Source organism: Camelina sativa, chromosome 15, assembly GCF_000633955.1.
Source record: "Camelina sativa cultivar DH55 chromosome 15, Cs, whole genome shotgun sequence".
In the NCBI taxonomy this organism is placed as follows: Eukaryota; Viridiplantae; Streptophyta; class Magnoliopsida; order Brassicales; family Brassicaceae; genus Camelina; species Camelina sativa.
The window spans coordinates 16,631,167-16,644,905 of record NC_025699.1 but is presented as its reverse complement, the minus strand read 5'-3'; the positions used below and the strand labels follow the sequence as shown (position 1 = coordinate 16,644,905).

General features: G+C 34.9%; 2 protein-coding genes across 4 annotated transcripts; one reads left to right on the top strand and one right to left on the bottom strand.

The window, feature by feature from the left end:
• On the bottom strand, nt 107-2,140 carry LOC104746977 (syntaxin-32). Its single transcript, XM_010468539.2, has 5 exons — nt 1,718-2,140; nt 1,193-1,449; nt 917-1,089; nt 529-735; nt 107-419 (listed from the first exon to the last, which is right to left on the bottom strand). Exons 1-5 carry the CDS (start codon nt 1,956-1,958, stop codon nt 260-262), a joined length of 1,038 nt encoding a protein of 345 aa, XP_010466841.1. The 5' UTR covers nt 1,959-2,140; the 3' UTR covers nt 107-259.
• LOC104746975 lies at nt 3,015-4,980 on the top strand. 3 transcript variants are annotated; one of them, XM_019236576.1, is made up of 5 exons: nt 3,016-3,376; nt 3,474-3,954; nt 4,059-4,142; nt 4,424-4,534; nt 4,630-4,980. In XM_019236576.1, the coding sequence occupies exons 2-4, from the start codon at nt 3,552-3,554 to the stop codon at nt 4,510-4,512; spliced, it is 576 nt and encodes a 191-aa protein (XP_019092121.1). In that variant the 5' UTR covers nt 3,016-3,376; nt 3,474-3,551; the 3' UTR covers nt 4,513-4,534; nt 4,630-4,980. The 3 variants fall into 3 exon arrangements, 2 of the variants coding, with proteins under 2 accessions (XP_019092121.1, XP_019092120.1); XR_002035379.1 differs by having other exon boundaries at nt 3,015-3,954; nt 4,090-4,142; XM_019236575.1 differs by having other exon boundaries at nt 3,016-3,954.

Below are 13,739 nucleotides of genomic sequence, written 5' to 3'. Positions count from 1 at the left end.
AATAAATAAAGTACAAATGGAATCAGATACATACCTAATGGTAGGCAAGAGAAGTGGCAGTGAAAAGAGAAGCAGAATCACAAAAAAATTGTTTTGGAAAACTTAAAAAGCAATTTTACATGGACGTGACATTATATTTTATCTCCATTAATCTGAACAGAGCATAAGATCCCTTTTTCTCTTATAGTCTTTACATGTCAATAAGATACGACAGAAAAAAAAAAAGAACCATGTTGAAACTCTTTAAAATCATTTTTTTTTACGCCACGAAGAAGAGGAAAATCATGAGAAATGCAATGAGTACGAAGAAAATTTTCATCATCAGCCATCGGTTTGACGATATGCTGTTGAGATACCTGGCCAGTTGGCTCTGTGCTCCTTCCACATTCGCTAATGTATCTTCCATGTTTTGATCGATCCTGTACAAAACCATTAACATATAATATTATACTTCCTTCCAAAATATGTGTGAAATGAATCATATAACATTTGAAACGTTTTGGTGTTTTCCTCATGAGGAAGACGAACCTGATAGCAATCTCCCCTTGCTGAGAAACCATGGTTGCTAGTTGTGTGAAGATACTGCCTAGCTCGTGGATTGTTGATTCGACGTTGTGTAGAGCTTCAGCTCGGCTCTGCATATATGTGTCCTGCAATGGGACCATCTGTTGCTGCTGCTGTTGTTGTTGTTGACTCTGTTGCAACAATGGTGAAGATTCGGCTTCTCCCTGCTTCCTGTAAATGTAGAGATTATAAATGGTCTTGTGTTCTTCTTGACAAGCCAAATTCTAAATTGAGCAACGACAGACATAGCACAGCTAATATTCTAGTAAATATATAGCAACTTTCTTGACTCCCATTAGACAAAATTCTTAGCCAGATTTCAAGAGGTAATATTAGGTTAATAGTACTTTACCATGGGACTAACTGAGATGACGATGAAGAAGCACCATTTGCCCATGGAAGAGGAGCAGATTCACTAGCAGCAGCCTTAGCAGCCAAAGGGCGTTGGCGAACGAATGGGTTTGTTGATTCTTTGGAAGCGTTTGAAGAGAAGAGTTGCCTTCGATTTTCATGGATCTTCATGTTCTGCAACACCAGACAAGTAAAAAAATAGCTCAGTCTATAGCATCATTACACTAGCAATAAGGTGTAAGATTCACGTTTAAATCCAAGGAAACAAAGAAAGAACCTCGGTTCTCATGGTAAGAACATCCTTAAACTCTTTGGTAGTATCCATCAGACGATTCTTTAAATCGTCAACAACAGTTGCTGAGAAGTTAGCTTTGTCCCTGTCTCTAGAGCTGTTCCCTTCATCATTCTGAGAGCTCTGAAACACTTGAAGGTCGACCAGAGCAGTATTTAGAGCAGAGATCTCTTGCTTGACGACTACTGTCAGCTCTTGTATCTCCCGTGTCGGATCATCAAATACTGATGTCTTCTTTGCAACTGATTTTGCAAAAACAAAATCACAAAGTTACTGAAAACATTCTGAAGTATTCTTGAGAAATTCTCACGCCATTCCTACTACTAGCCATGGTGGTCTCAATCTAGCTTTTGCTACCATAATCTAAGCAAAATCATATCTCCTGCTACGATTCAGATCAGCTATATTCGTTTAAGGACCATTCCTAACACCCTAAGCTAAAGCCATTACAGAGATTAACTTATCCAGATTCACAAGATCCCTAAGCTAAAGGCATATTGAACAACTTACGTTTGGCAAGCTTCGCCAGTTTCTGCGACGTTTGATGAATAGCTATACCAATCTGACCAGCTCTCTTGTTGAACTCAGATCGTTTATTCAGATCCTCTCTTCTCACACCATCGTTCCAATTATTACCACCATACGGTGCACTATTCGCCGCCGGAGCAATGGATCCCCTCAGGCTCTCCGAAATTTTGAGAAACTCGGCCGTCCGATCTCGATACGACGATTGCCCATGCCTCACCGACATTGTTCTTCGTCCTCAGAGAAGCTTCGGATCTGGTCTCTCTCAATAGCTAGAGATTCAAACGAATTTGATGGATTCGAATCGGATGATTTGATACAGAGTCACGCAATGGTACCCTGTAAGAGGAATCGTGAACAAAAACCCAAAAAAAAAAAATCCTTAACCAAAATCAGAAGGAGAAGAGCTTAAACCGATCAACGCGTTGGCAATGATAATATTTCTCCTTTTTTGTTTGTTTGTCCATTGTGTTTCTGAAATGTCAAATTTTGGCCCAATATTTTTATTTGTTTCAAATGCGTTACCAAATCAAATGTTTCGAAAATTTTAAAACTCCGATTCGACTGATCCGGTTAGGCTGATCCGGTGGAACCTAAACCCGGCGATAAAACGATTCTATAAGGTTTTTTTAAATTCAATTAATATATTTTATAAAATAACATATAGTCTGAATTGAACATAATATATATTATGTTCTGAATAATATAATTGGTTAAAATTTTTTGACAGTTTTAAACAAAATTTTAAATACCATTATTTTAGAATTACTAACATATTATATAACGTAAATAAATACATTTATTTATAAAATAAAAATACATAGCTTTCAACAGAAAAAATGGACACAAGAGGTGATATAATACAAGTTTTGATTATGTATATAATACATCCAAAATTTCACTACCCTACTATACAAAACACAAAAAACACCAAACCATTGGTCCTCTACCTAAGATAGATTTCCACATTGATATGGAAATACCATGGATACTATCTTGGCACTACAACCTTGTACTTTTTTTTTACCAGACATGCCACACTCACTAGTTCGTAAAATTTCATATCTTTATAATTACTCTATATACACTAAATTTTTGTTTTGACTTAGCATTAAAAAGAAAACAGAATAATCTATATATATAAAGTGTAGTTTACTCACAACTGGTGCTGCCACCTTAGCATACATCTGTTTTAAATAAGTCCATATTTTTGAAATAAGCCCATGGACATTACCCACTAAACAGCTACTATTTATTTCTAAAGCCCAATTCATTATCCACTAAGCCATGTTTTTTTAGCCGGCAGAACAAAACTCTCTCCACGCCATAATAGCGCCGTCGTCAAAGCAAAAAAATGTCCCTCCGTTGTGGACCTGAAGCGTCCCTGCTCTTCTCATTCTTTCATCCTGGTTCACCTAATAGATATCTTTGAAATTAATGTTCTCTACTCCTCCACACCCTTTCGCTGTCTTCTCTCTCTTCCATCTCCGTTTTTCTCTGTTATTCTAATTCATCCCCTTCAATGCTCGCTCTTTCAATTTAAGACCCACTACTCTATCTTTAATTGGTGTAAGTTCTATATAATGTCTTCTCCTCCAATTTGATAATATAATATCCGTCCCCATCTCCATCTCCATTCTCCAGGTAAAATTCGCAGGAGCCACCCCTCTGATTCTTCTTCATTCATCAGTTTCCAAATTTTTAATTCATCTTCTGGGTTTGTGGGAATGAATAATCGCAGCTTGGTGTCCCTATTTAGCTTCTTGCTTTTACAGTATTGGTAGTAGTAGTTAGGACTTAGGAGGAGGTCTTCATCGATATGGAACCTTGTGATTCTGCAATTCTCGATTCCGATGGCGGAGCAACGACTCCATCAAAAGATTCACAAAGCAAGAACACACCCGTCCAACAGGATTCGATATCACTTGGGGTAAAGAAACCTCCAACGAACTCTCCTGTGAATCCATTATCTCCGGTCACTAATACTGCAAGCGGGCGACTCGTATATGTCCGCAGAAGAGTCGAGGTTGACACTTCCAAAGCTGCTGCTGCTAGGAAAACTCCGCCTAAGGAACCACCAACCGTGGCTGTAGCTGTGGCTGTGGTTAGCTCTTCCCCACAGGGACCGTCCAGCCATAGGTTAGACAGGGAAGAGCGTTACGATCATCTTCAAACGCTTCTTAATAAGCTTAATGAATCTGATCGCAACGATCATGTACAGAGTAAGCACCCCCTTCACCATTCTTTTTCTATAATTAAGATAGATAGATAGATAGATATATATGTCACTCTAATTCGGATTACTTTTCTATGTTTATACTGTTGGTGCTTTGGTCACTTCCCTCCTCTGAGCTTAGCAAGCATGCTTTTGAGTTGGAAAAAAGGTCTATTCAATTCTCTCTTGAGGAAGGTACCCGCTCTCTCTTTCCTACCAACATCTTCTGAAATAAATGAGACCTAATAGAAAGGGTACTGTTTGGCTCATAATCAGAGTAAGGTAGGTATGAAAACTATAGACTACATTAGTCACAGCATATTTAAGACCAACAACATGCGTGATTTAAAAGAAAGATAGCATTTGTTTGTGATATGAAAATTTACAGTAGAGTTTTGCTCTAGGCTTATTGGGTGTGTAACGTTATGTCATATTAAGTATATGCTATAAAGAATGTGTTGGTGGTCATGGTGCAGCGAGAGAGATGCAGCGTGTAGCGGCTTTAAACGTGTTAGGACGGTCTGTGAACGGTCTTAAAACTTCATCAAATGACAGAGAACAGTAAAGGACAAAGGAAAATAGGAAACGTAAGTGTTGTTAACCGTTGACCACCGTCTTTATCATCAGTCTAACTGCACAAAAAATGATTAAAGTATGATGTTGTGATTACTTACTTTTCCAGAAGGCAAGTGCGCACTGATGTGGATGAACACAAAATCGAAGAAAGGGCAATTAATAATGAGGGCGAGGGCGAAGAGGCATTGCTACAGTAGTTGTGATACCATGTAAGAGTAGATTTTGTCGGGTGAGTCTATCTTTTAATTTGTCCCCTCCGTAAGAGGAATTCATTATTTGGATTCTAGAATGTACAACAAAAAATCATGTATGCGTAATAAAAATACCATGTAAGAGAAGAGATGATCTAAGGCTCTAAGCCCACGAGTTAGGGGGGATTCAATATTCCTCCAAAACTCCTGAGACAAATGTGGCACGTCACTTGGTATTATTATAAGAAGATCTCATTGTAATTGTATCTGTATTCTCTACTACATACAACCGAATACTACCAAGTCTATGCATCTTATTTATTATATATATCTCTTATATATATATATATAGTATAAATGTATAGGAGATATGAATAGATTGGGTTTTAAATTGATGATAGAGGGAGAGACGGAGAGAGAGTCAACAAGTTTGGCAATTTATAACCACAAATCCTCTATATATTAATAGAGAAACATTTTCACAAAAAAAATGGAGCTGTCACCCTCACATAACTTATGTACATTTTTTAATAAATATCTTTATTTCTCATTATTATTTACATAAATATGTCATTAAAATATTATGAGCTAATGTTTTTTGTTATTAGTTTTAAAAAATAAATATTTAATCAACTATTAAATCCAAAAATGTATTTAATATTTATTTTTATAACATATCTACTTATTCAACATAAATTACATTTCACAAACAAGAAAAAAAATTATTTATTTATTTACCACTTTTATTATTTTTCTCATTGCATTTTTAAACTTACGATTAATTTAAATTAAATCGATTAGTTTAAAAAATATTGATTTATCTATTTAATGATATAGTGATAAAGATAATAATGTGAAACATTAAATATGTGAATTTGATTTTTAAAAACACAAAAAGATATCAAAACTTTCTACACCACCTTAAAATTTTTTTCCAAGTTCAAATATTTCACCGGTGAAACATATTTTACAGAAAATAAATGCAAATTTGAATAAACGAAAAAAACTTTACTTTTATATTTTTTTTTATACAAACAAATCTTAAATCTCACATAATAATTTTACTCATAATATTTTTAAAAAAATCTAGGAAACCAACACATTTTCATATAATCAAATTTGCAACCCAATTTAAATTTATCTTTAACGAAATCAACAGGAGATAATCAAATATCCCCTACAGATGCGAAGCGAGGAGGGAATCAACCAAATATGCAAACCTAAAAAAAAAATGAATATTCAAGGGAAAACGATTATGAAAGGGATGAGTGAAAAAACAATTATGAGCAGCAAAAAAATAAGTTCAATACTCATATTATCTTCTAGATCGCAAACATTGCTCTTCTTCTACCCATTCACGAGGACATCGAATTTTGAAAAAGAACAAATCCATTCTCAACTCAATAACATACAAATAATGACCAACACATTATAAGCTTTACAGAGAAATTGGGCCCGACTGAAACAAAGAAAAATAGCCAAAAAAAAAAGAAATGTAAGTGATTGATTTTATTTATTTTTCTTAATAAAGTCTACAACCCTTTTCACTCCAAACACTAAAACATTGACAAAAAAAACTACTCCAACAGTTTACAAAATACATATGAAAATATTAAATAACAATCCAACCACATAATGACAAAAAATAAAAAAATTAATCACAACTAACAACTACAGCCAAACCAACAACTTCAACTACACAATGTTAACTTCTAATTATAATTTTTTTTTAAAAACCATTCAAAAACACACAAGATGATCTCAATTTTTTAAAAAATAAACAGCAAACTAAATTATACTTACTGCAAAACCTATTTTTATAAAAATATCTAACAAAATAACATAAGCAACGAAAATCAAATACAAAAACAAAGATAATTTACGTAACCAAAAAAATAATATACACAACAAAACCCGAAATACAGCTTAATCTAACTACCGCGCGTAGCGCGGGTCAATTGCTAGTATTATTATCTTTTTCTCTTTTTTACCTTTTGAAGTAATTGTACTTTGAATAAATTGTACTTTCGTATATGTATGTTCTGAATTTCCATACTTTGAACAAAGGTTTCGAAAGATGAGTTGAATCTAAAATATCTATCTGATCTATAAAAATATAGTATTGTGGTTTGATAAACATGTTGCTTTATTCTTCAGCACATACATATAGAAGCCAAATAAATATTTCATTACACACAGAAATGTATATATTTTATCTCACGAACCAATTTATTTTTCTTTTATGTTAAAGTTCACTTTTATGTTAAAGACATAATCAAATGATTATCATTAGAGAATTTCTCTATAACCAAGTTCAATTGATTTAGAAAGTGAGAAGAATAGTGTATTATAAAGAGAAAATGTGTTGAAGCTGTGGATGAACTCAAATTTAGAGAATACCAATTATGCATATCAATCTCTTTTTTTTTGATGTTGTTCACTTTTTTTTATGCATTCCAATTAAATCAAACATATTTTACTTTTTATTTATAATGTAGTATTATTTTCATTTCTCTAGGTATGAAAGTTCCTTTGAAATGTGTTATGAACATCAATAATCATAATTATAAATTATATATATATAATTATAATTAATTTATTTAAAATTAACATTATAAGATTCAAAATAAAACAATTCATAATTACTATAATGTTCAAATACATTTTATACTATAAATATTTGATATGCGTCCACCATTTAACATATACTTGAAGCATTTGAACCGCTTGGTCCGCACTTGTACAAGTGATACAATCCTAAAATTATTCATGCCTCATCAAGAATTGGCTAAAGACAAATCAAGATCAAATTATAAAGAAGCTTCTAGAAGACAATCAATTCATGGCCATATCAAGAAAGTGTCGAGATTCAAAAAACCAATCTCCATCAGTAATGATTGATAAAATCCCTCAAATTTATTCTTGGTTGATTTATGTAATTAATTTTATTTATTTTTATATATGTTATTGATTTGTAAATTGAGCCTATATAAGCTCATGTTTTCCTTCATTGTAAAAATATATAGATTTTTTTTTTAAAAAAGAGAGAGTTTCTCACTTTTAAAAGCTTCAGCTTTTGTTTTACTTGTCTTTTCTATTGTGTGTGATTCTTTTAGAAAACAAGTGCAATCTCTATTTTTATGTGCGATTTGATTCTTTTAAAAGCTTAGGGTTGATTTCAAAACTAAGTATAAACCATGTCCCGATAGTTATCCCCTAACATATATAATATTTTTACCCGTAAAAACCCGTCCCTCTAAACCCAGTTTGATGTTTGTTTATTTCTGAAAAGCTCACAATCAACTTGCAAATCTGCGGGATTCACGAACAATATATATATATATATATATATATAGATATATTTAGTTATCCAAATTTTTAAATCTCGTTATCCGAAATTCTTATTTGATATTCAATCGAAAATAGTTTAGAAAATATTTTTTTTATTTTATGAATTACCGTTCACGCCTCATACCCGTTATTTGAAATAAATAGCTCTACATAAATTTTTGAATATATATTAATATCCTGTCCCTCTTGTATTACCCAAAACTTCTGAAAGTTATAATAATTCATATAGATCAAATGCATTTAATTTACTATGGCAATGTCTGTTATTTAATGGATTATATATGTTGATATTTCTTTGGCTTCATCTTGTTTTGTGGTTATTTTATATTTTTTTTTGGTAATTCTTTTGTTTCGTCTTGTTTTTGTCCATCCTATTGTGTTTCTGTTGTAGTTTAACATGAGACATTAAAAAAGTAACACAAATTATTTCCAAATTTATATATTTTTCCAATTATTGTGTCCCAACCTTAATAAATGATGTTAAGTATGCATGTTTGCTCTATATATAAAATCGATGAAGTGTAATTGATGAAAACAAATCATGTGAGAAGTAAATTCGTTCTATACTCTACACGATTAGAAAACATAAAATGATAGTTTTTTGAAAATGTTTGGAACCATTCTTTGAACACACAATATTTATCTTGTAATGTGAAGAACCTATATACACTTGTAACTTGTACTTAGAAGATTATGAACATTATTAAAATGTCCACCAGAAATTAGCTTATATTAGATTCTCTAAACTTTGTCAAAAAAAAAAAAAATAAATAATTCTCTAAACATAAAGGTGTGTTTACATGAAATAAAAAGACAGTTCTGGCTTCTCCTCGTAAAAAAATTATATAAACACAACTTTTTTTTTTCTTTTTTTTTTCGACCAAACATTAATTAAAATAAAACTCCGAGATTGGTTGCCCAAACTGGAGGATAGATGTTTACAAAAGTCGTTTCCGACGATAACAATCTAGAAGAACGAGCTGAACAATCAGCCTTCACATTGGACGTCCTTGGGATTTTGGAAAGGGTGAAAAGCGGCAAGGAGGCACTAAGCACCTAAAACTCATCTAGAAGCGTAGAGAAAGCCGGCCACTCCTCCGGAGCTTGCACCATTGATACTAACTCTGCAGAATCCATCTCGAACCTCTAACAATCAATTCCTCTGGAAAGAATACACTCCATCGCCCAAAGTAATGCTTCCATCTCCGAATGAAGTGGGGACGCACTGCGACGTTGACATCTTGCACCCAAGACTAAAGTCTTACTCTCACCATCTCCACACCACCAACCTAAACCTGAATGTGGTTCCGTAGATTTCCACGAGCCATCAACTTGACAACGAATTAACAATTCCGGAATATGCAAAGGTTCCAACGACGCGGGCCTGGTCCTGACCGCCATTTGGGCTTCCTGCCACCACAACTGTTTGCGTAAAGCCTGATTAATAATATCTAGTGGCTCTGATTGTATCCCTTGGAAAACTTTGTTATTCCTATCCTTCCATAAGAACCAGACCAGCCACGGTATCGAACTGTGAGTAACTCCTAAAGCCATAGGGGTTAACCCTTTGCCATATATAAAATCTAGATTGGAGTAGACCGAGCCAACAAGGAACTTTTCCGTGTGTAATCCATCAAAAACCCTCTCCCACACCTGACGAGAACGAGGACACTCAAACAAAGTATGATTGATTAATAGACTCTACTGCTAGTTCACATCTCTTGCATACCGTATCACAATTAACTCCCCGGGTAGCTAATCGCTCCGTCACCAGGAGGGAGCCAGATGCAATCTGCCAGAAGAAATGTTTGATTTTAGGTGGTACCGGAAGATCCCAAGCCTGAGCCTTCAGGACATTAAAGTTAGGGCCGATTTCAACTTCAGCTTTCATAGCTTGAGCTATCTCATAACCCGACTTAACCGAATATCGACCAGAATGTGTATAATGCCACACCAATCGATCTTGCTTAAAGGATTTGCTAATAGGCAAACTTTTAATAATGTGGATATCCTCCGGATCCATAAATTCCTGAAGGATAGGTAAATGCCACTCCTTAGTCCTTGGGTTGATCAAATGATTTACCATTAGATTTGGGTGTAGTTGTTGTCCCCTACCGTTTGCAGGTCGAGGATGCTGATCCGGAATCCAGGGATCCCGCCAGACCGAAATGTTAGGGCCTGACCCCACCGCCCATCGGGCACCTTTTTCCACTAAACTTTTTGTTGAAAAAATACTTCTCCATCCAAAAGAGGGTGAGTAAGGTTTTTTCGCCAACAACGGATGCTTGTTTCTGAAATATCGACCTCTAAACACTTGAGCAAACAAGGAATTCGGATACTGTATTAAACGCCAATACTGTTTAGCCAATAAAGCATCATTGAAAGTCTCCAGATCCCGAAACCCCAGACCTCCCTCGGTCTTATCTCGACACATTTTATCCCAAGCCACCCAGTGAAGCCCCCGATCTTTCCCATCAGAACTCCACCAGAAATTTGAAATTGCACTCGTCAATTTGGTCGTTAAGCCTTGGGGGAGTTTGAAGCACGACATAACATGCGTAGGAAGAGCCAAAGCCACCGACTTTAGTAATACTTCCTTCCCGCCCTTAGATAAAAATTTTGCTGTCCAACCATTCACCCTATCATTCAACCTATCCCGAACGTAACCAAAGACTTGAACTCTTGATCCTTCGAGGCTTTCGGGAATTCCCAAATAAGAACCCAAACCCCCTTCCCTGGAGATTCCAATGACAGTTTTTACCCTGTCCTTGACCTCTGAAGTCACCCTTTTACCAAACATAATAGAGGATTTGTCTAAATTGACCTCCTGACCGGAAGCTCTACCATAGTCGCCAATAATACTCATGACCGTTGAACATTGTTCTTCATCGGCTTTACAGAAAAATAGACTATCATCCGCGAAAAGCAAATGAGAAATCATAAATGAATTAGAAAAAAATTATAAACATAACTTTTATATTAGAAAAAAATTAGAACTAAACATTAAAAAACATAAGAGGAACCATAAATGAATAAAAAAATTATTTCTAACACCATACATGATAAACATACACTGCATTTGGAGTTAAGAATGGAGTTTGTTGTTTTGACGTCTTTACTATAAATTCTCTCAATTTGATCAATATTGTAACACCCGCAAACCAATTTTTGGTAATTTGGTAAGGGTGTCGATCGACACCTCCTAGTGAGGCATCGATCGACACCAATTGTGGCCGGTTTGGTCGGTTCAATTTTAATTGTCCGGTTTGCGTGGTTGGTTTAGGGAATCCCTAAAATTGAGTTTTAGAGGAAGAAAACGACCTAGGGTCGTGTTGTTTTGGTGTTATTCGCCGTTTTTGAGAGAAAACACAAAGAGAGAGTGTTCTTGAGCTTTTGGGAAGAGACTGAGAGATTCCTTGCTGTTCTTGGGAGATCTAAGGCTGGGAAGGTGTTAGAAGCTTGCTAGGAGTGAGGGAATTCGTTCTTGTTGGTCAGAATCTTCTTGAAAGAGGTGAGTGCATGACCATGGCTGATCTAAGCCTTTGATTCCCTTGTTCTTGCTTGTTGTTGCTTGTTTGTGTGTTTTTCTTGCTGGGAATTGGTTGATACAGGTTCCTACGGAGGTATAAGGCTTGGGTTTTGAGTATTGGGCGATTTGGAGGAGATTGGGAGCGAGATTCGACTCTCGACTTCGCGCGGATCGTAGTTGCAGAGGGAGTGTCGATCGACACCACTTGGTGTCGGTCGACACCAGCAAGTCGGGCATTGATCGACACTGTGGGGTAGTGTCGGTCGACACCAATTAGCCAGTGTTGGTCGACACTAGGCTGGTGTCGGTGGACACCTCCCTTCCAGCGAGACGATGTTTGATTTCCTGGTTTGTGTGTTTGTTTGTTGCTTGTTTTGGAACTTTGGAATCATTGTTGCTTGTGTGTATAGCCCAGTAGATGGGAGGATTGCCTCACTGAGTGTTTATCAAANATACAAATTAAGTGAATAACGTCTATGAAATCTTATGAAATCTTTATATTTGTTTGTGAATGGATCAATAAACCGACTTATGATCAAGTACCGGCTCAGGCTCAGGTAGTGCCACGAGTGGTGGCGGAGGAGCGGCAGCCAGTGGCTGCGGATGCGGGGGTCCATGCTCGTTATCTCAGCATGTTGACAGAGATGGGTCGGTTGCGCACTGAGCAGTTTTCAGAAGGTGTAGATCCTACTGCTGCGGATGCGTGGAGGACGAGAGTGGAACGTAACTTCCATACTCTGAGATGTCCTGAGGAGTTTTGGGTGGACNTGGGACCACTAGTTGTAGTTTATTTATTATATTATATTTATTGTTTATTATTTAAAAAAAAAAAAAAGGTCGGTCCTTTCAAATATTCACAGTCTGGAAATAGATAAAAATATCGGATTAGAATGTATTTGAAAAGAAAACATGTACAAATTAAGTGAATAACGTCTATGAAATCTTATGAAATCTTTATATTTGTTTGTGAATGGATCAATAAACCGACTTATGATCAAGTATTGACCTTGAAACCAAAAACAATAAGAATTAGCATAAGAGGTTATTAGAATTTGGTAATACACATCTGAAAAAAAAATTAACTGATTTAATTTTAAAATTTTCTTGATTGGTTGTGAGGTAATATGCGTAGATGTATGCATAGTATTTTCAGGAAATAAATTGTACACAAAATTAGGCTCACATCTATTTTACCAATATTTTGTGTAAAAGAAATGATGAAGTAATAGATTATTAGAAAGGAATAACCAGATGTCACATAAAATATAGAGTAGAAAGGCATAAAATGATAGTTTTGTGTAGAAGTGAAGTACCACTCTTTGATCACAACATCTAGTCATCTACTATCATGTTATCCAACAACTTCATCTCTTAATCTATACTTAAAATGTTGACACCACCAATGAAATATCTTCTGAAAAGTTGAGACCACTATTATACAATTTAAATAAAAAAAGTTTTAACTTCTCACATGAAATTAGAAGACAACACCATAAACACATCATAATTATTAGCTTATTTATTTAAATTATAACTGAGAATAAATATAATAATTATAAACTAAAAAGGAAAATAANCTTTGTGAATTTTTAGAAGATTCCGATTGTATATGTTTTCTGTGATAAAGTGTTAGGTTCTCAACACATGAGGTTTGTGTAGGGACCTTAGTGGTGGGCGGGTTTAAGTCCCACGTTATGTTTGATTCTGGAGCTTCTCACAGCTTCATTACTCCGGAGTGTGCAGAGTGTGCGGGGATCAGTGGGGATCCTGGAGAGCGTACAGGAGTTGTTAGAGTTGCGGGGGGCAAGTTCCTGAGAGTTATTGGACGGGTTAGAGGAATTGATATTCAAATCGCAGGAGNTATACTATTACAGTTACTCTTATGAATGAGACCAAAAACAAAATAAAAAAAAACTATTATTTGGTCCAATAAGAAGATAATCGTTTCTTCCGTTGCTTGTGGAAGCAACAATTTTCAACAAATATCAGCAAGTTTTAACTTCTCAAATGAAATTAGAAGACAACACCATAAACACATCATAATTATTAGCTTATTTCTTTAAATTATAACTGAGAATAAATATAATAATTATAAACTAAAAAGGAAAATAAATAGAACATCTAAACATATAACAAAATCTAAAA